At 45.3% G+C, this 23,402-nt stretch overlaps 1 protein-coding gene across 5 annotated transcripts in view; it reads right to left on the minus strand.

Moving 5' to 3' along the window:
* FAM171A1 (family with sequence similarity 171 member A1) overlaps nucleotides 1-23,402 on the minus strand; it is a 158,895-nt gene that overhangs the window by 28,973 nt on the left and 106,520 nt on the right. For all 5 annotated transcript variants that reach the window (XM_053225335.1, XM_053225334.1, XM_053225337.1 and 2 more), the window contains 2 exons: nucleotides 3,343-3,459; nucleotides 33-147 (listed from right to left, as the gene is read on the minus strand). In XM_053225335.1, the coding sequence (XP_053081310.1) occupies nucleotides 33-147; nucleotides 3,343-3,459 (232 nt within the window). The remainder of the gene's footprint in view (nucleotides 1-32; nucleotides 148-3,342; nucleotides 3,460-23,402) is intronic.

Here is a 23,402-nt window from a genome sequence, read left to right on the forward strand (position 1 = left end):
AAAAAGATATTGCCAAAAAGGTAAAACTTTACCTGCAATAATATAAAAGGAGACACAGCAGAACCAAAAGTATGAAAGCCATCCCTCCTAAAATGGCCAAAAGAAACACCGTGTGATACGTGGTAATGTCCTGTGTGGCAACGGGACCTAGAAGGTCAGAAAAGGGCATTTTAGATTGCAGAAAACCTTGAAGGGATAAGAGGGATAATTAGCTGAGAGCGTATGTTCTTCCTCTTCCTGGCTGGGGTGCGGAGCAGGGGCCAGAGGCAAACACCCTTTGGATGATGTGCTTACAGATCACTGTAATTTCTCTCAATGACAAGGGATTACCACGACCGTCACTGTCACCGGAGCAGCTGTGGCCGGGAGCAGCGTGAACACCCAAAACTCCATGTGGTGCTAAGGGTCCCTCCTTAGCCCAGAAAAGAGCTGCACTTGCAGCAGGTTCAGCATTCTAAATACATGATCTTTTAATACAAGAAAATGGATGCATGATAACATAATGAGAGAGACTCTTAGACGAGAGATGGCTTGAATATCTGGGGATTTTATACTGCAGGAGAAAAAAAAAACCCACAAGATTTTATTCTCACTTTCCCTGGATAATTATTACTATGTGGAGAGCCCTTTGCTTAAATGAACAGTTAAAAATATGATATAAAATCAGCTATAAAAAAAAAGTCCACAGCTTATTATGGTCTTTCAAGTGTTTCTAAAACGCCTTCCATTTGTAAAAATAAAGTCTTCCTCTACAATGCCTCTTCAAAATTGCTAACCGTATGTGGCCACAGACCTCCTTCAGAATTTACAAAGTATCAGAGATAAATATATTTTCTTTTTAATTTAAAGAAATTAATATAATTTCTTTAATATTTCAATGTTAAGAATCCCAAGGCAAAGTTTATGTTCAATACTAATAAGAATCTATCTTAATGCACTGACAACAGATCGACAGCAACAACAAAAATCTCCCCTATTTATAACATTTGGGGACATACTGGTGTCCAAGCATCGAAGGAAGGGGTGTGGTTTTATGTTATGTCAGATTAGCATGGTTATAATTACTACATACCACAGGTACCCATTTACTTACTGATTCTCAATATCTTAAGGGACAGATTTCTTCAAAAATCTTTGGAAGCAGACCACTTAAGAGCTAGATAAACCCAAAGAGGTTTACTAATTTTTGAAAATTGTGACATGACTTAAGCTGAAAAAGCTAACACCATTCTCTGCCAAATATAATTCACTTCAGTGGGGGAGTGTGGAGTTAATATGCCCCAAAGTTGGAAAAACAATTGACAACTGTATACTCCATTCATCATTCAGAGAAACCATTTTTTTTTTTTTTTTTACCCAGAGACAACCCCCATGGACCTACGCAATGCCTTGGCAGGAATCACCAAAAATCCGGGGTACACATAAAAATCATTTCCAAATAATTCAAGTTCTGTCCTTTAAGTACTTAAAATGTTATTATCTTAACTTCTGCCAATGGAACACTCTATAAAATTTACAGCTGTACTCAATTTCCTTCTTAACTGGAGAATGAAAGAAAAAACCCTAACTATTTTCTTGTTGGTTTTGGGCTCATGAAGGCACAGCATCTTTGTAATTTGTTTTAATAAAGGGGATGGCTGTGAGGTTACTAATATATGTGTCTGTACATTAAATGCCATCAGGGCTCTGTCATATATGCTCTTTATAGATTTTTGTCTCTTCCTTCACTGCTCGGAAGGGTTGGCAGACCTATACCAAGCCGTTCTTTCTCCCCTCTTTACAAAGCATTTATTAATCTGTGGCATGATGGGCAAACTGAGAATCACAGTTGTCTGAAAGATATCTAAATTTTTTGTAATGTTTATTAATTTTTGACAGAGACAGAATGCGAGAGGGGGAGGGACAAAGAGAGAGGGAGACACAGAATCTGAAGCAGGCTCCAGGCTCTGAGCTGTCAGCACAGAACCTGACGTGGGGCTTGAGCCCACGAACCGTGAGATCATGACCTGAGCCAAGTCGGTGCTCAACCGACTGAGCCACCCATGTGCCCCCGAAATATATCTAAAATGAAAGTTAACTGTAATGCATGGGCTTTATGGCCTCTACTTGGGTACTTCAGGAATTTCTTTTCTTTCCTTCTTTACTCTTACTCATATTCTAGATATTTGTGATTTGGAGCCGGGGGCATTTTTGTACCTGGTTCGTGCCTATATTGCTACAAGAACGCTATCACAAAGGGAAACACAGAATTCCCTTTGTGAAATGGGAAATCAACATTTTCTCAGTCTGGGGCCAATTTCTCAGCACCTCCATCAAATCCGCTACTATGGGAATGTGAGTGTCATTCCAGTGACAATTCCACTGCTAAAATATCTTGGACTCCCATTTTGGAACTGCCTTCATGATGAGAGACAGCTTTTAATCATAGCATATTTCTGACCTGGCTCAATTACCTACTTTACTCACCAGACTAGGATGTGCATGACTTTTAGAAGCGTCTAACAAGAATCAAAGGGACCCTTGGAGCATAAAGATTTGCCACCAATGAAAACGTTTCACTAATGAAGGCAGTCCCAGTAATACAGATTCTAAAGGCATTTTGAGTGACAGAAGCCATGACTGGAAAGAATTCTCTGAAGATGACTATTTTAAGAAACAATTCTAGAATGTTCCTTGGGATAAATTAGGGCATATAGGTTAAAACTTTTTTTTAAGTCATGCTTTAAAAAGTATGAGTTAATTCACGTATCCTAAGTAGAGATGATTATTGTTTTAGACACAAAGCAAACTGGTTTGTTTCTGAACCTTCAGGAAAGGCCAAAACAAGCTTTTTGCCCCAAGAAAGCTCCAGTGGTGACTGTGTTAGCCTGTCTAAGGAGTGCCCTTCCCCACATGTTCTCTTACAACAGGCCACAGCTGTTTCAGGAATTAGGGAGGAGATCTAAACCGCCCCCATGGGCTTTAGATTAGGAATTCCCTATGGCAGCTGTCTGAGCAAAACAGATACAAGACAGGAGTATGTTCTGTGCATTATTGTTATCCTAGACGGGAGAGTCGCAACCAGAACTCCCCCACCCCCACACAATACCTTAGTTTCATCATTTGATTTTCAGACTTTTAACCATTTTTTTTTTAAGTAATCTCTACACCCAACGTGGGGCTCGAACTCATGGCCCTCAGATCAAGAGTCACATGCTCTACCCATTGAGCTGGCCAGGCGCCCCTTTCTACCATTTTTGAGTAAGATGAGGTCTCGCTGCTGAAGTAATTTTCCAAAGCATACTTAGCCTGAACCCTCAAAGAACTCAATGCCCATCATCGCAGGTGCTGGCTTCGTGTTACCTGGGTTGGGAGGAGACATGGCTGCCACCCAGTACCCCAGCTGAGGGGCAATGTACGTCCACGTCCGCTGGCTACCTTCCTGGTGCACGAGGCCCAGACCACTCTTCAGCCACGTTCCTGTGGGGTGCAGAAAAAACTTGAGCTGGACACACACTACACCCCTATTTAGGGCTTACACATATTGTACCTTAAATGTCATCTTTGTAACACAGTAGGTAGCCAAGACGGTCCAGATGTCATCTAGGGACTGCATACACCTTTCCATAGATTCTTTTCAACTTCTTTCAGGGGTGAGGAAAACTTTGATTTTTTCTTGCTTTTCTGATTAATTTATTTTCAACCACTTTCTCAAACATCCCTGCTTCCAAACTCAGATAATTCTACCCCAAAGCTTTGGAGTTTAGAAGTAGAAGAAAGGTAGCAAGGTAAGCGTTGGGAGGAGTGGAAAGAAGGCGGTGGGGAGAAATCCAGAACCATTTCTACTCTTCTCTCTCAACCCAATAAGCAAATTTCCTATCCCAGATTATACACTTGGTTGCATCAGAATTACTTAGGAAAGTCTAAAAAAATATATAGACTTCTTGGTCTTATTTTTGCAAACTCTAGCCTAGTAAACCTGGCTTAGGTGAGTATTTTAAAAAGTTTCCAGTTGCTTCTGATGCTGGGAAACACCAGATATGTCCAGGTCTGAACTGTCTTTCAGTTATTAATTGGTAGTTAACGTTAATGAGCACCTCTTACGTACAGGCTGGTCACAGCAGATGCGTCTTATACACATTATAATTCTCACAGCACCGCCACAGAGTAGGACTCGTTTTCTTTTTGGACAAGGACTGGGGAGACTGGGGAGGTACGGAACTCTTCTAAGGGCCCTCAGGGGTAGAGAGCAGAGCAGGAGCAGACCTACGCCTGTCTCTCTGTCCTCAGGGCAGGATCTGATCTACCCTGTTGCATTCTTCTATAAACTGTCCCAACAGTTCGTGACGTTTTCACTTAAGTTTTCCAGACACAGACCTGTTGCCTGGCCCACCCTCCGAGCGCCTTGCTTTGAGGCCCGTGATGGCGGCTGGCAGCAGAAGACAAATGGAGAGTGCTGGCCAGGCCCCCCAGCAGGACAGGCACCCGCCCAGCCCACCAGTGTAGACACCTCAGTCAAATTGCTTCGCAGGGCTCCTCCTGCCTCGAGGCCCACGCACTCCACCGCTCGGCCTGCTCCCATAATCCCCACTACCTGAAATGGCCTTGTGTGTAACTGTGTCCACTCGAGGCCTAAATGCACCAACCGTGCACCAACCATTCTCCCCTCTGGTCCCCAAACCCTTGCCCTTCCCGTGCACACATGTCACTGAGGTGGCAACGGTGGATTGTTCTCCGTTGAAGAAGGAAACAATATCTGGCGGTGCTTCTACGGCCTACCAGTTGCCATAGCAACACTGAAATGCAGTGGGTGGAAAGGAGCCGGTGGCAAAGCCTCCAATCTTGCTCACCTCCTCCACTGCTCAGACGTCAAACAAAGGAGGAAGAAGGGAGAGGCTAGGCGTCAGGAGGCGCCTTGCACTGTCTGACCTTCCCAAGCGACAGGCTGCATCACGGCTGGAGATGATTTCCATTCCCATTAGACAAGAGGAATACAAATGGGAAAGTTTCTAAAGTGAGTGTGAGGATAAGGATGCCCAGTTCGGATTCATCTGCTGAAGAACACCCAGCCCAGAGATGATTTAGTTACTTAGAGCATCGCTCCGTTCTACAGAGCGTTACAAACAAAACCAAAGGCCCAAAATGGTGTCACTTAGGGGAAGGCCCCCAGTCGGTACACTGAGACTGGATACCCAAAATAACTGCAGTTTCAATTGCACAGCACGTAACCTTTAACCAGACAACATGAATTTCCTGGTCAGTACCAGCGAATTTACTAGTTGACCCCTTCTGTTCCCCTTCGGAGGGCAACCTTGCCCAAACAATGCATTCCTTGCTAGTAAAATCCATTCTTCTTTTATTTATGCCCTTCTCCCTGCTTTTAAAAAAGTTTTTTTTAATGTTTATTATTTTTGAGAGAGAGAGAGAGAGAGACAGAGCATGAGTGGGGTAGGGGCAGAGAGAAAGGGAGACACAGAAACAGAAGCAGGCTCAGCTGTCAGCACAGAGCCTGACGCGGGGCTTGAACCCACAGACTGTGAGATCATGACCTGAGCTGAAGTCGGAGGCTTCACCGACTGAGCCGCCCAGGCGCCCCCGCCCCTCTCCCTGCTTTTAAAAACCTTTCTCTTGTTTAGCTCAGCAGACCTCCCCTCTACTTGCTAGATGGGATGCTGCCTGATTCATGAATCATTTAATAAAGTCAATTAGGTATTCAAATTTACTCTGCTGAATTTTGTTTTTTAACAAGAGCTGCTGAGGAAATGGAAAACATAGGACATTTGACACATTCAGCTAAAGACTTTCCCAATTTGGTAAGAAAGCTTCTCTGAAGGTAGAGAGCCGGCTGTTGGTGACCAGTTCCGGTTTTCCGCTTGGGGATCCCACGCTGCTGGGCCCCTGCCCTGACTTCCACACCCCACCCCACTCCCCTGGCTGTCCCCACAAGATGGCCCCGCCAGGATCTCCGCCTCAGCCAGGAGGTGGCGTGCACTCTTTGGTCTGCGGTTTTCCTCAGGTGGGGTTCTTGAGTCACTGCTGCTCTTCAGATGGAGTGGATACCACGTCAGGCTGAAGGGACCCACGTGGAAGGACCTGAAGCTCACGGGTCCTGATTGCTGCTCCTTCAAACCGCCTAACTCGACTGCGAAGTTGCTTCTGCCTTCTCCAACACAAGCACATCAACTGCAGAAACGCTTCTAAAATCCCTTCGAGCTATACCCCACCCCCGGTCCAGCCCGGAGGGCCCCGGCCTGGCAGCGGTGGTGGTGATGATGGCCACAGCCAGCAAGGCTGGTGACTGGAGAACATGCTTTGGGAGCACAGGGAGGGTAGAGAAGGCTTCTGGATGAGTCAAGTTTCGAAGAATTGGCAGCTGGGGGTAGGGGTGAGGAGGGCAGCAGGAGGAGGAGGAGGAGGAGGAAACAGTGTGCAGGAAGGCACACAGGGTAGTGGGCTTGGAAGATGCTTTGGATGGGGTGCAGGTGGGGGTTGGGTTGGCGGGGCATAAGGGATGGGCTGGAAAGGAGTTTGCTGTCTGCCCGGGAAGGGCTGGGAAGGGCTTCTAGGGCCATTAAAAATGGTACGGAGGTTTCTCAAAAAGTTAACAATAGAACTACTCTAAGATCCAGTAGTTGCACTACTGGGATATTTACTCCCCAAACAGAAAAACATTATTTCAAATGATACACACACCCCTGTTTATTGCAGCATTATTTACAACAGGCAAGGTGTGGAAGCAGCCCAACTGTCCATCAACAGATGAATGGATAAAGAGGAAGTGATACATACACAATGGAATATTACTCAGCCATAAAAAAGACTGAAATCTTGCCATTTGCAACAACGTGGATGGAGCCAGACAGTATCATGCTAAGTGAAATAAGGCAGTCCGAAAAAGACAAATATCATATGATTTCACTCACATGTGGAATTGAAGAACCAAAACAAATGAACAAAGGAAAAAAGAGAGGAAGAGACAAACCACGAAACAGATTCTTTTTTTCTTCCTCATTTTATTTTAGAGAGGGAGAGCGAGAGAGCGCATGAACAGGGGAGAGGGACAGAGGGGAGGAGAGAGAGACTCTTAAGAGCCTCCACACGGAGTGCAGAGCCAGACACTGGGCTCGATCTCATGACGCTGGGATCATGACCTGAGCAAAATCAAGAATCAGACGCTCAACTGAGCCACCCAGGCGCCCCAAGAAACAGACTCTTACATAGAGAATAAACTGCTGGTTACCAGAGGGGAGGTGGGTGGGGGGATGGGTTAAATAGGTAATGGGGATTAAGGAGTGCACTTGTCATGACAGGCGCTGGGTGACGTATGGAAGTGCTGAATCGCCATATCGTACACCAGAAACGAATGTGACACTGTGTGTTAACTAACTGGAATTAACATAAAGAACTTAATAAAAAAGAAGAAAGAAATGGAGGCCACTGGGCCCTGTAAATGGAGGCACGGTGTGGTCAGAACTCTCCTCCCCACCGGCCCCTCCCCCATCCCCGCAGCCCCTGAGCTCCTCAAACACCAGCACGCAGTATGCACTTCACCCAAGTCCGTGGCTTTGCTGGCAACTGCGGCTCTAATCTCACAAGGTCTTTCTTCCTTTCAACACTTATTTGTATTTGAGACGAGGGGGAGGGGCGGTGAGAGGAAGACAGAGGATCCAAGCAGACTCCTCCCTGTAAGCACGGAGCCCGAGGCGGGGCTCGAACTCATGAACCGTGAGATCATGAGCCGAAATCAAGAGTCGGACGCTTAACTGACTGAGCCACCCAGGCGCCCCTCACACGGTTTTTCTCTCTTCCAGAAATCTACCCATCTTTCAAGATTCAAGTCACGTCATGTGCTTATCCCGAGTCCCTCCGGAACTCAAGGATCTTCCTTGTCCTCGTCCTCCTGGGACACGTGTCACTGCATCTCTTTTCCAAATCACACGTTGCCTCAGTCGCCAACATCTGGCCTCCTCTGTCAGACCGTAGCCTCCGTGAGTTTGGGCCTGGGTCCTATATTCCTTTTGTCTTCTCAGCACCAAGGAATCTCCTTGGCGTACCAGCTGAATAGTACTCGAGAACGAGTGAAAAACCCAGCAGGCAACCCAAAAAGTCGTGTCGGATGACCTTCTGTGAAAAGCTGGGTGTGGTCATCAGGAAAGGGATCCTTACAGAAGTGTGCTCAAATTCAAACGTAAGGGAACAAAGCCAGCGGGGAAAGAGGCATTTATTTTGGCCTACGTTGCCTGCAAAACGTACACGTCTTCAGTGACTAAAGGGTGACACTATCTCAGGACTCAACAATCATGCTGTTGGCATGATTGGCAAAAGCCATTTCCAAGCTTTCTGTGTTTGGTGGGAGGAAGTCAGCGGCGGGGAATAGAATTACCGAGCTGTGCACTGGAGCATATGCTTCTCATTAGGGTGAGATCCTGGTGCCGCGGGATGAGGGCGACCTCCCCACCTGAGGAGCCAACACACACGGGAAGAGATTCTTGTGCTCGCCGGCCGGGAGCCGGGGATACCGGACGGCAGAGCAGACAGACCTCTGTGAAGTCTCTTCTGTTCCATGAGGCCACGGGAGCTCAGCACCTGCGACCAGGGTGCCAAGGGTGGGGATCCCGCCAGTCTGGGCGGGGGGTCTCAGGCGCTGCTCAGACAGAACCGGAGGGCCTGGGTTGCTCCTGCGGTGTGGACAGAGGAAAGCTCCAGGTGCCTGATCTCCAGCCTGCCCACCTGCCTCCTGGATGGGGCAGCGTCTGTGGTCCGGACACAGAGAAGCCTCTAATGTCCCAAAAGCAGCCCAGCACGGCTGCTTCCTTAGACCCACTTCACGCCTCTGCTTCTCTTTCTCCTATTCCTTCCAGCCCCTTCCCACCACTTCCCGTGGAGGCCTTGCTAGACTCAGGATCCTCTTCACAAGCGGGCAGTCGAGACAGCCGCTGGGACATGCACCGGGTCAAGGCAGGTCACCTGGTGAAGGGGTGCAGGCAGGCACCTGGGATTTCTCCTGTCCCACCCCACTGGCCCAGCCAGGCGGCCACCTGCTCCACGCACAGCTGCTAATGCACCGAGCAGCTGGCCAGCTGTTAAGTGGGTCTGTTGGGAGCAGGCTGGCAGCTCTGGGCGCCTCTCTGCTGTGACTGAGGTCTGTGGCACGTCGATCACTGGGGACTCTGTGGGTGAAACTTATATAGTAACCCCTCTGGCATCACCAAGGAACGAAATTCTGCATTACTGAAACTTGTAGGTCGGTAGTCTTCAAATAGTTTTCTAAAGTATTTGAACTCACTCCCTTTGATGAAATCTTATGCAGAAATTTATATATAAAAGATGGAAGATAAGCTTTCTGCATGAAGATGAAGAGAACACCACCCCTCCCCCTTCCCTCCCCCCTCCGACACTGCCCACCGTGGCAACCCCAGGACATCTCCTGAACAGGGCCTGGAAGTTGTTCTTCTATACAACTTGGGTTTCATTTCCCAAAATTTGAAATCAAAGTTTTACAAATAGTCTAAAAAAGTACCATTTACTCCTGCCTTATAAAATTGAATATAAGGGGCACCTGGGTGGCTCAGTTGGTTAAGTGTCCGACCTTTAATTTCAGCTCAGGTTGGGATCTCACAGTTCGTGAGATGGAGCCCTGCATTGGGCTCTCGCTGACAATGCGGAGCCTGCTTAGGATTCTCTGTCTCCCCCTTTCTCTGCCCCTCCCCCCCAAATAAATAAATACATTTTAATTGCCAGCTTATGCTATAATATGTACTCGTAGCTGAACATTAAATACATCAATCAATAGGCAATTTCAAAAAATAAAATAAAATTGAATACAATTTTGATTTTTCACAATAACTCAGGGCCATGATCACGATCAACTACAATGCTAGCTTCTCAAATATTGATGCCCCATCCGAATTTGGCTCAGGTCATGATCTCATGGTTTGTGAGTTCAAGTCCCGTGTCGGACACTGTGCTGACAGCTCAGAGCCTGGAGCCTGCTTCAGATTCTGTGTCTCCCTCTGCCCCTCCCCTGCTTGCACTCTGTCTCTCTCTCTCAAAAATAAACATTAAATTAAAAAAAATATATCATGCCCTTAGGTCCAAGCTGAGGACTGTACCTGTTTGCTCCTACATTAGATACACCCTCCCATGTTGTCTCTCCCTCCCTCCTGGTTCTTCCTTCCTTTCCTTCTTCCCTCCCTTCCTAAATGCTATCAGTGTTTCTGTTATCAGATTTTCTCCCTCACCATCAAGACCCCCAACATCTATACTGGGGCGGTCTCCTATCCAGAACTACATGACCCACCTTAGTAAAATCGTATCCGAGTAACGTCCACAGGCAGTTTGAGGGACTGGGGAACAGAAGCAATTATCCAACAGTGGTGTTCTAATCCAAGTTCAGTATTTCTTTCCTTTGACACTACACCCTCAGATCAGTTTTTGTCTGAATTATCATTTTCTAGAATTAAACCTTGCACAATAGAAAAGAATAAATACTTTGTTGAAAAGTCATTCTAATCTTTAAAAAATGAGTTCGTTATGTATTCAGCTGGCAAGGTTCACTGCGCGTAAAGCACGGTGAGTTCTTAATTTGGAAGCTATGCTTAACCACAAAGGTTATTACACACAGTTATTGACAGGCAGAAAAAGACATGCCTTCCGCTCATCTGTAAGATCTGATGGGCTCTCTTAGCAATCACCCAGGATGCCTTCTTGCTATGTTCCCAAGCAGTAATGAAATCAGTCTTTATTTGCAAAATATAAAGAAAAGTGAGTTAAAGGGTGCCTGCCTGGGTGGCTCAGTTGGTTGAACGTCTGACTCTCGATTTCGGCTCAGGTCATGATTTCACGAGCCCCCACGTCGTGAGGAGGCTGCTTGGGATTTTCTCTCTCCCTTTCTCTCTGCCCCTCCCCTATGCATATGTGTGCCTATGCTCTCTCTCTCTCTCTCTCTCTCAAAGTAAATAATTATTAAAAAAAAGGCAAGTGAGTTAAAAAGTATAACAAATGGCTATCAAAAGGGAAAAGAACCCTGAAACACGAGAAAAGGGCTCAAACCACGTCTTGTTTGAATACAACCTGTAGGGCTCAGACTTCCCTCTCTCCCCTTGCCTGCTATGTGTACTGTCCTCTGCCCGCAAGTCCCTATTCTAGCAGCCATGCTAACTCATCTCAGCGTTTGGAAACAAGCATCAAGCCCTGATATTAGGAGCGCTACTGATTTTGCAAAGGAAACTGCAAATGAAAGCCCACAACTTCACTAGTTACAAGTTGAAGCCGGCACCTTGCGCATTAGGCAGTGCACAGGGACACAAGTCATTGCACTTACGGTGAGGTACTGTCACCGCGTCAGACCTCGGAACCCGGGGCAGAAGAAAAGCCAGGCATATAAAGGGCCAACTGATCACACGGACGGCTTCTCCAGCATAACATAACCCTGAATGTGAATTCTAGCTCTGCCACCGCGTGAACTTGGGCATCCCGAGGACGGCACAGCAGTGGGGCCTGCAGGGCGCTGGCGAGACCTTTCAGCCCTGGGAGCGATCCTGGGGCTGTTTCACGTGGCTTTCGTCGTGGAAACGAGAAACGGCTCATCAGTCACGTATTTGTAGTTGGGTGTTCTACTTCGTGCAATTGCACGAATATGTCAATTGACATATTCTAATTGATCTGTGTCTCTTGAAAGAGACCGGAGTGAATTCTATCGGGTCTGTAAGCTGGCACTCGTGAAGAAATCCCACAGTCCCTCCGAAAACCCACCTCAGAGAAGTTCCATTGGTCAAAAGGTGAGTATTGAGTATCCACGCTGCCAAATAGCTATTTATACTCTTCCGCCTACATTTTCACCATGAGATATCTGGGAACATTTATGGTGAGAGGTGAGACACACGTATGTGTGACACAAGCGTGAATTTCCTGGTAGGAACACATGGCCGTCTTGCCCCTCAGCTGCTGGCCGCGGCCAGTAATCATCTCACTTGAGCTGTGGTAGCTCTTCCACAGTCTTCAGCATGGTGGGGGCACTGGCTCTTCTCAGAAGAATCTTCTTTTTCTTTCTTCCTTTTTTTTTTTTTTTGAGAACAATTTCTTAAGAAGTAGGTACCTTTTAGATCCCTAGCAAGTGCCGCTGCTTATTGCTAGTTTTTTTTTTTTTTTTTAATTTTCAGAGAGAGAGAACATGCAAGGGGCGGGGGGAAGAAGGGCAAAGGAAGAGGGAGAGAGAATCTTAAGCAGGCTCCGCATTCAGTGTGGAGCCCGACGTGGGGCTCGATTCCACAACCCTGGGATCATGACCTGAGCTGGAATCAAGAGTCAGATGCTCAACTGACTGAGCCACCCAGGCGCCCCTTTATTGCCAATTTTGATCACAGGGTCTTTCCTGATCCCCGAATATGCTGGATTTCTCTAGAATCCAAATCCCTTACTTTTCAGGGCTTTAGTTTGCATTATCTAAGGCTATCACCTCTACTATACTTTTCTACGTATAGCATAGAAGTATCAAGGTCAAACATCTACTTTGCTGCATGCTTTTACAAAACTATGACAGGATCACTCACTAAAGTCAGAATGTGTAACTCCATCGGCCCTAAGTCACATTTACCAGTGGAGTAGAAACTTTGATGATTTGTGGAGTAGCCTTCTCATTTTTTCCCAAATTCAAGCCCATGCCTTTGAGTAGCTATGTTTCCTTCTTTGGGATTATTTTTCCATGAAGTTTGTGAGGGGGATACAGTCCTCATTAATTACACAGCAAAGTATTTACCTGGTGTCAATTATCCAACTGTTCTTGTTGAAAGCAATCAAACTGAAGAGCAAAAGTTATGTACAGATGGTTGGATTCTTACGGCTTCAGGCAAGTACATTTCAGGACTGATTTAAATAAGAATAAAATTAAAGGCAACTCACTATAACCAAAGACCTTCTGTTTGAAGCATAAAGACAGAGAGATATGCTGAATTATTAGAAATTAAAACAAGAAATGAGTCTGTATTCAGCTACAGCATGTTCCCTGGGTATTTTTAGGGTAATTTTTGAGAAGTAGATTCTTAAAAATAACTCTAAGCAACTGATTCTTCTTTTTTCCTTTAAGCTTTAGCTGAGCTATCAGAAGACTTACAGAACTGAGTTTTTAGAAAAGAGCAGTAATGGGAAGCCATAAAGATTCTGGCAAAGTTATAGAAAGTTCTATGCCTTAAATAGGTAGCCAGAAGTATTAGGATACATAATAGCATTAATAAAACTTAATGAGAGAATTTTGGATTTATAACAGGTATGTATAAATTCCTAGAAAGTAGCTATTTCTATTCTGATCCTCTGTATCAGAGTATAGGCTAATTAGGCCCAGATGGAGAGAAATTTTGTTCATTATCCACTACATCCAACATCCATCTTGCAATTATATGTCAGAAGGGATTGGGTTGGGGGAGCTGACCAGGACGTAGAAGGCACAGCCACTAATCCCTAGCATTAGAAAAGTCACTCAAAATGAACGAGAGCATAACAGAGAAGTTTACAAACATCTTCACAGATGCGGCAAGGTGTTCCCAAGCAGGGCTTGCTAAAGAGCCTGTTACATCGGAAGCCTTGTTAAAATGCAGGTTCTGACTCAGTGGGTCTGCGGTTCTAACATGCTCCCCGTCTGCAGACCACGCTTGGAGTAGCAAAGCTCTAAATCATGATTCTTTCAAGGAAACCCCCGATGGCGTTTCCCATGATGTTGCCATGGTGCGTCACCTGGGCAGCCCGTGTTTAAAGCCACTTCAGAAATATTTCTACACATTTAAAAAATAATCTAGTCACTTGTCAGACTACCGGCCAGACTGCCAGTTGGCAAATTCAAACGCCTACAGATGCTGTCTTGCCCTTGCCTGAAGAGGCAATGCCACTCATGGAACCGGCTGCTAATGTGGCCAAATTGATTCCGACCTCAAGACCTTTGCGTTTTTTCTGCCCAGAATGTTGCCCCCCGCCCCAAGATATTTCCATTAGGCTCCTAGATGTCTACAGGATCTCAGCTCAAATGTCACTGCTCCAAAGGCTCTGACCAGCAATCATCCTCTCTGACATCACCCTACTGAACAGTCTTACGGTACTTAGGTCGTATGAAGCAAACTGGCTCACTGTCTCCATTTAGAACAAAAGCTTCATAACCATAGAGACCTTCCCTTGCTTGGTACCTCATTGCCTTATTCCAAGGGCCTGGAGCAGAGTAAGTATGGCACAAAGAAGATGTTCAATAGATATTTGCTAAAATGAATGGACTGCTCAATCTTGAAAAAAAGAGAAGCCAAGGAAACAACTCCATGGGAAATCTTTCAGTTTTAAATGTTGGCAGTAAATTAAAACACAGCAAACAAACAACTGCCCCCAAACCGACTGTACGGGCCAAATCAAACACACCTGGGAACAGGGTGTTTTGCATTCCCAGATTTAGTCCGTTATTCTAGCAAGCCACATCAAGTCTTGGCATGGAAGCAGGATTGCACAAAAGCTGATACACTAGAAAAGGAAGGGATCTGAAGTCCGAAGGAAATCACGTTCTGCGTCTCTCCTTCTGCGCTCCCTGGGATGCTGTGCATGGGCTGAGTGTGCTGAGTTTTGGCTTCTTTCTTATTAAGAAAGCTGGTAGCTCCCCACCTCCCGGGCTGCTTTGAGAAAGCTATGCAAAACGTTGCCTCAGGGCAATACCTGCTTTGTTAATGGATACGCTCAGCTAAGAATGAGTGGGAGAAGAAAAGGCTTTCCCCAGATGATCCTATGTTTCTTCCCCGTCAATTGAGGCCCACTTCAAACTGCACACTTGAAATGACTGGGCCTGCCATGTACAACTCCATCTACATGTCGTACCACAGAGCGAGCAAGGTGCTTCTGCAGACACCTCTAATGACGCGTATCCTGTGTAGGCTGGGTTTGTTCTATGCGTGCGTTCTGTGTATGCGTGTGCACGTGTGTAAATACAAACAATTTTAAATATTAAAAAAATTTTTTGATGTTTATTTTTTTTTTGAGAGAGCGAGAGAGACACAGCACAAACAGGGGAGGGGCAGAGAGAGAGGGAGACACAGAATCAGAAGCAGGTTCCAGGCTCTGAGCTGTCAGCACAGAGCCCGACATGGGGCTCGAACTCACGAGCTGTGAGATCATGACCTGAGCCACAGTCTGATGCTTACTGACTGAGCCACTCAGGCGCCCCGATACAAACAATTTTAACAGGGTGATTCAAGATAAGGGACAAAAAGAATCAACATAGTAAGGACATCATCTACGCCTGGTGACGTGCTAGGTGCTTTATGGACGTAACCGCTTTTCAGTCTTCTACAACCTTGAAAGGTGGGTATTCTAGAACTTATATCTGAGGCTGCAGACATTAGGCTCAGAGAAGCGAGTGATTTTCCCAAGGACAGGCTCACCCCTAACGTTTGCAGAACTCAAGACAGGAGTATAAATGGATGTCCATTACAACATATCTAAATATTTAAAAGTTACGGAGCAAGTGATTATGTGGTTAAATAAACGTGTCCTACCTCCCCAACTGTAACTTTATAGGACCTAAAGGCTAGGGCTGAAGGTAGAATTCTTCAGTGCTTTAAAGAGTACATGCTGGAACAAAGAGCACGAGGAGAGTTGGTCTGCGGCCTATACCCCTTCCCAACTCACACCCTGCCTCATGACCATGGATGTGGACTCCCAACTCCATGTCAAAGCTCATGCCCCAGCCAGAAGGCACTCCTTGGCCAACCCTCTGGCCTGAGGGTATACACATGGCACGTGTAGATGGGCAGAGAGGTCTGTCCCAGGGAGAAGGGCATAGAGCAGAGTGCCTGGAAATCAGCTTAGGCTGTGTGGGCAGGGAACCCTGGGATCTAGGCTACCTGGAGGGTGTCCTAGAAAGAGGTCTCAGATTCCAGGTGGCCACATCCTTTTGGGTCAGTAGATACCTTATCCCATGGGGAGAGGGCACAGGTGGATGGGGGCCAGAGTGAGGTCCTCTAAAGTGGGCAGAGGGGTGCTTACAGCAGCCATCCCTCTTGCTCAGTCCAAGGGTGGTACTTCCCAAGGGGCAGAGCCGCAAGAAGTAGAATTTTATTCTAAAAGGTAAAATGACCTAGCTAAAAGGTGTTCTCAGGAATGCACATATTTCCAAGATTAAATCTGTGGCATGCTGAGGAAGCTTTGCCTACATACCAGGCCTCGACTATCTTTCCTTCTGATGACTTCCAGACCTGATCAAGGTACAAAATTAATGTAGAAGGAGGAAAAAAAAAATCATATGCAATGTGTTCAACTTGTTTAAAAAGTCATTATGTGTTGGGGGGCACCTGGGTGGGCTCAGTTGGTTATGCATCCAACTCTTGATTTCGGCTCCGGTCATGATCTCACGGTTTGTGAGTTTGAGCCCTGCGTTGAGCTCTGTGCTGGCAGTGTGGAGCTTGCTTGGGATTCTCTCTCTCCTCTCTCTCTGGCCCTCCCCCAGCTTGTGCCTGAGCATGCTCTCTCTCTCTCTCTCTCTCTCAATCTCTCTCAAAATAAATAAATAAACTTAAAAAAATTATGTGTTAAACATATCCTAATATAACAGTATAGCTCATATAGAAGTATGAAACCAAAACAAGCTTATACAACAAATAGAAGCAGGCTGTAAAGTTTCAAAATAAAATTAAGATAAAAACAGCAATTTAATGTAGTACCTGATGACCGAAGGGCACTTATCACTTGCAACATGAACATGACAGCGTAGGGTGAGGCTTCTTTTGAGCGTTGGTGTGCCTACGATTTGACTCTCCTGCCACCTTTTTCTAGCTGAACTTGCCAAGAAATTTTCCTCTTTCAACATACTTTGAAATTACTTTTCCTTAATATGGTGGGGTCCTTGATGTACGACAGCTGCCCCGGTTCAGTTTTCTCTCCATGATTCCATCCTACCCAACAGTCTATTCATAAGTGTGCATCCAGGCAATGAGAGTATCCGATGGCTTTAAATTCTGTACCGAATCCTGATGACACAGAGTATTTTTCATGTTACGTCGTATAAGATTATCATCAAAACCCAAGCCTCAGATTTTAAAATCCTTGTGGACAATTCCCATTCCCCAAGAGAAGCTCTCTGGGCCAACAGGTTCTAGTTTGAAAAACCTGGAATCTTACTCAGGAAAGCCTGGACATTGGGATCTTCGTCCATCCCAAGCCCTCCTCCTCGGTGTCCTCACCTGTGAAGTGGGGACAACATGAGCTGCCGTCAAGACCCAGGGCATGGAGCTGCAAGAAGGAAGAGCAGGGCTGGGCTGAAGTTCAGGCACCAGGCAGCGGGCCGCCTTGCTCCCGGGCAAACACTTGCCCGGCACACCAGGGGACTTATTCTTGCTTTGCTCAAACTAAAGGCATTACCTATCCTGGACTGTAAGAGTTATTTGGAAATAGGGAAACAGCAATGCCCTTCAAAACATGGAACAACTGGTGGAAACGGGAAACGAGGTACCAGCCAATCAGGTTGGATACCTGCGGCCTACCAGCTACACGCTGCCTTGGCTGAGAGTGGATATTGAAGGTGCTAGGACTTCACTGTACCTGTCCTTCTTTCTTCTATCATGCTTCACCCAAGATGCACAAACTAAATATGGGCCCCATGACAGCAGTGATGATTATAATCATAATGGTGAAAGTGCATAGAGCTCTTTGCTGAGTACCAGTTGCTGTTTCATTTCATGGGCTGTTAAAGGATTTGCTCAACATCACAGCTAGTAACTTAGTTGGTTACTAGGAGGAACCAGTGTCCAAGTCCAAGCTGTCTCAACTGCTGGGCTTCATGCTGCCTATATCCTGTTGACTCCTGATAGATGCCAGACTACCAATGTAGTCTTCTATCAAAAATACCTTTCCCTTTGGGGTGCCTCGGTGGCTCAGTCGGTCAAGCATCCGACTCTTGGTTTTGGCTCAGGTCACGATCTCACGGTTCGTGGACTGAGCCCCACATCAGCCTCTGTGCTGACAGTGTGGAGGCTGCTTCGGATTTGCTCTCTCTGCCCCGCCCCTGCTCATGCACACATTCTCTCAAAATAAATAAACTAAAAAACACACACACACCTTTTCCTTTAATTATCCATTTCAGTGGAGATAACTGAAAACAGAAGACATTTTAAAATTATTTGGTTTGGGGGCACCTGGGTGGCTCAGTCGGTTAGGCATCTGAATTCGACTCAGGTCATGATCTTGAGGTTCTCAAGTTCAAGCCCTGCATTGGGCTCTGTACTGACAGCTCAGAGCCTGGAACCTGCTTTGGATTCTGTGTCTCCCTCTCTCTGCCCCTCCCCTGCTTGTACTCTCTCTCTCTCTCAAAAATAAACATTACAATTAATTTGTATTATTATTTGGTTTTGAAGTAAATTATGGCAGCTCCACCTTCCTCTTCTTCACCTAGGCTGATCTTAGAATGAGCATGTTAGATGCCATGGCTTAAAACTCAGGCCAAGAGGCAGCAAAGCACGGGGGCTCCAAGGTTTCTAGGTGTTTGGGAAGCCGGCAGGAGGATACAAATTTGCCCAAGATAATCCACAATGTGAATATTCCCTAAGTGGTAATGAGAAGTCGACGGTAAGACACATTTCCTTTCCAGGGGAACATACTGATCTATACCACACTCTAAGACCACAAAGTGGGCAACTGTCATTTGTAAAGCTTGCCAAAAACTGTTTCAGTTAAACGCAAGCATGGAAGGTTCTAGTTCTGTATATAAAATGACACTTTAGGGAGATTAAGTTTGTAAGAATAGTATTTTAAAACAAATATGGTCCCCGAACCACAACTACAATATGGTTAACGTTAACGTGATGGCATTATTTTCTGAAAATTCTCATTTCCGGGCTAGAGGGTGGCGACAAACACAAAAGGCTTAATGATTCCTAGGAATGGACTGATATCACATGAATGTTTTTTTTTTTTTTTTAGTTGCTAGGCAACATTGAAAAACAAATGGCCATGTTCTGAGATCACTGTGTATCCGTTCTCCCCACGGGCAACTGTGCGCATGTTCCTCGGCCTGACAGCACTCCCCTCGGACGACAGGACCAGGGCATTGCTCCCATCCCTTCCTATTCCCCCAAAAACCGATGAAGTGGAAAAACATCCAGATCTATATTTTAAATCAAGCCCCGCCTTCAAGGGTGGGCTGGCTGTGACTTACCTAAATGGACTAGTTCAAAGAGCGCAGCATTAGCAGTAACGTTCGCCATCTGAAGCGGAGACAAATCCGCTATAGGCCAGTTATGAGTGGGATCCTGAGTGCCTGATACATACACACCATACATGATCAGAGGCGGTTCGGTAACTGCCATTTCTATAGCAACCCACACACACTCTGCAGGCCGTGTTTTGGGAAGGCAGTTGAAACTGGATTCTACAACGTAGCTCCGCTTAGAAGATGCTTTTATTTCTGTCGTCTCATTAGAATGGGCGTATTCAAAGCCAGTAACCCAAGTTACCATTAAATAGCAGGAACTCATCACCTACAGGATCCGGAATGTTGATTTCTGTGCCAGTCAATGTCAGTCGGTCACTTGAAATCCAAACCACTGACCTGGTTTGCATGTTCACAAGTGACCATTCCCCAGGGCAACGAGTCAGATCACGGTCTGACAACCCGGAACATGGGACAGCCATCTGCTGTCCCACTTATAGGCGAGAGAGTAAATGCCTGCAAAAGCGAGCTGACATAATCATCTCCCATTGCCCAGAAAGCCTCCGCTAAGATGCATTCACCATGACCAATGACACTTCGTTTGCCAGACCGGCGAAGGAAAACTGCTTTCTTCCAAGGACAAAGTGCGCCCCAGCACATATGGATGAGAACGCGTGTCTGTCCACGTTAGCCCGTCCCCCTGACACCGGCATTGTTCTACTTTCCAACAGAAAGTCAGAAGATCATAAGCGAAGGAAATCCGCTAATTCCTCCAAAGAAAGACTTAGGCTCACTACACAGTCCTCCCTTGCAACACAATCAAGTGCATTTTAACACGACATGTTCAGTTGCTGCATGTAAATGCAGCCGAGGTATAATTCTAGCATATCGCAAGTTGCACTTCTAAAAAAGACCATTTGTATGGAGAGCGCATGTAACAATGGCCCAGTTCATACTGCTCTGACTGACTAAACAAAATCCAACTTTACTTATGCTCTAAGAGAGTGCTGATCTATTAGGTCACCCTCTGATGAACTGTGTGGGTTGAAGCATGGAGATGCTAATGTTCATGGAAAAATTTTTGCCTGTTCCAAAAGGGAGGGAAAAAAAAAAAAGGCAATTGCAGCCATTAAAAAAATAAAAAGAAGGCCACAGTGATAAATGGTGGCACCAAACACTGACGGCACTCTAATAATGGTGTTTGAAAGGGAGCACTGATTGGTCTTTGTCCTAAGAGTAAACTAAGTTATCTGGCAGTCCTGGATTGGAGTATTTGAGTTAGTGTCAAAATGCAGATGTATTTTTCAAATAGAAGTCCCACGGGACTAAAAACAACTTCATCTTTCTTTACGGAGTTTGAAGTCTTGCCCTATAACGAGCTGTTACCACTCTGAGCATCCATACGCCCTCCTGGCAAAATGCTGGAGGGCTACCCGGACAGCAGCAAGTACTGTGGCCACACCGGTCACTCCACTTTGGCCCTGCAGAGCGTAGAATCTACTTGCATTTTCTAAAAATTTTTTAACGTTTATTTATTTTTGAGAGAGCGAGCGAGCGAGTGAGCATGAGCAGGGGAGGGGCAGAGGGAGAGAGGAGACACAGAATCTGAAGCAGGCTTCAGGCTCTCAGCTGTCAGCACAGAGCCCGACGTGGGGCTCGAACTCACGAACTGTGAGATCATGACCTGAGCCGAAGTCGGACGCTTAACTGACCTAACTGCCCAGGCGCCCTGAATCTACTTGCATTCTAACACTAAAATGGTAAGAGCTTCCCTGTTAATGCCTTTTAGATCAAGGAATCACAACAGTCTTCTGTGTAAGTCAGACAAGTAAGTATTTTCAGTTTGTGGGGACATCCAGTCTCTGTCACAACTACTCAACCCCCCAGTGTAATGAGATAGCACTCGTGCAGACCATACAGAAACGGGTATGCTTATTCTCCAGTATCTTAGTCTCTTTGGGCTGCTATAAAAAAATAACAAACTGAGTGGCTTATGAGTTAGAGATATTCATGGCTCACAGCTCTGGAGGCTGGGAAGTCCAAGATCAAGGTGCTGTAAGAATCAATGTCTCCTGAAACCCTGCTTCCTGGTTCAAAGATGGCGTCTTCTTGCTGTGTCCTTACAGGTTGGAAGGGATGAGGGAACTCTCTGGGGTCTCTTTTATAAGCACATTAATCCCATTCATGAGGGTTCCACCCTCATGATCTAACCACCCCCTTTTAAAGGCTCCACTTCCAAACGCACTGCAGTTTAGGATTTTGACATATGAATTTGGGGAGGGGGAATACAAACATTCTGTCTATAGCATCCAATAAAACTTTATTGAGGGTTGTTTACATTTGAATTTCATGTAATTTTCATGTGTCATGAGATACTTTCCTTCTTTAGATTCTTTCTTCAATCATCTAAAAATGTAAAAACCATTCTTAGCTTTGCAACATGTTGTCTGCCGGCCCTGATTTGGGTGAACAATTCTTTTTTTTTTTTTAATTTTTTTTAATGTTTGTTTATTTTTGAGAGAGAGACAGAGTGCAAGCAAGGGAGGGGCAGAGAGAGAGGGAGACAGAGAATCTGAAGCAGGCTCCAGGCTCTGAGCTGTCAGCACAGAGCCCGACGCGGGCCTCGAACTCACAAACTGTGAGATCATGACCTGAGCCGAAGTCGGACGCTTAACGGACTCAGCCACCCAGGCGCCCCAATTATTTGTAATGGATTCACAGATTGCTGTATGTGGCTGTTTGACTGTTTGGAACTACAGTTACTTTGATTTACTTCAAAAGTAGATAATTTAAAGTGCTAAAATGGTTTGGAGTGATTCTTGTGTTTGAATTAATCATAAGTAGCTGCTAATTAGTAAGTAGTGTTAGATGCTTAAGATGTGTTCCTACTTTTTTCCTGATCTGGTAATACAGTCTTGGAACTTTTTATTTAACCAAGATAACTTAATTTCTTAAAAAAAATTTTTTTTAACGTTTATTCATTTCTGAGTGACAGAGACAGACCGCTAGAGGGGGAGAGGCAGAGGGAGAGGGAGATATAGAACTCAAAGCAGGCTCCAGGCTCTGAGCTGTCAGCACAGAGCCCGACGAGGGGCTTGAACTCATAAGCCGTGAGATTGTGACCTGAGCCGAAGTTGGGTGCTTAACTGACTGAGCTACCCAGGCGTCCAGAGATAACTTAGTTTCTACTTAAAGAATGATATTATTGACTAAATACAACAAAATAAAAACCTTAATAGTAAAGGAAAAAACAGTAGAAAAAACAACAACCTTATGAAATATGTAGCTTCTCCTGAGTTGAGGAAATTGAAGAAAACATGGTTTCTTTGAAATGTCCATCCAATCTTAAGGTTTTCAGAAAATATATTTTGATTCATTTGATTATTTTTGAATGACTATCCAAATGTTGGCTTTTCTGTGTATACAGACAATCTGTTATAATCAGGAATTTGGCAGTTATGCTTTTTGCAGTAGATGCTAGGTTAAAAAGATCATTTAGGCATGAATAGACACTTCTCCAAGGAAGACATCCAGATGGCCAACCGACACATGAAAAAATGCTCCACATCACTCATCATCGGGGAAATACAAATCAAAACCACAATGAGATACCACTTTACACCTGTCAGAATGGCTAACATTAACAACTCCGTCAACAACAGAGGTTGGCGAGGATGCAGAGAAAGAGGATCTCTTTTGCACTGCTGGTGGCAATGCAAGCTGGTGCAGCCACTCTGGAAAACAATATGGAGGTTCCTCAAAAAACTAAGAATAGAACTACCCTATGACCCAGCAATTGCACTACTAGGCATTTATCCATGGGATACAGGTGTGCTGTTTCAAAGGGACACATGCACCCCCTTGTTTATAGCAGCACTATCGACAATAGCCAAAGTATGGAAAGAGCCCAAATGCCCATTGATGGATGAATGGATAAAGAAAATATGGTATATATATGTGTATATATATATGTATATATATATATATATGTATATACGTATGTATATACATACATACACACACACACACACACACACACACACACACACACACACAATGGAGTATTACTCGGCAATCAAAAAGAATGAAATCTTGCTATTTGCAACTACGTGGATGGAACCGGAGGGTATTATGCTAAGTGAAATTAGTCAGAGAAAGACAAAAATCATATGACTTCACTCATAGGAGGACTTTAAGAGACAAAACAGATGAACATAAGGGAAGGGAAACAAAAATAATATAAAATAGGGAGGGGGAC

The sequence above is a fragment of the Acinonyx jubatus genome, chromosome B4, assembly GCF_027475565.1.
Source record: "Acinonyx jubatus isolate Ajub_Pintada_27869175 chromosome B4, VMU_Ajub_asm_v1.0, whole genome shotgun sequence".
Classification (NCBI taxonomy): domain Eukaryota; kingdom Metazoa; phylum Chordata; class Mammalia; order Carnivora; family Felidae; genus Acinonyx; species Acinonyx jubatus.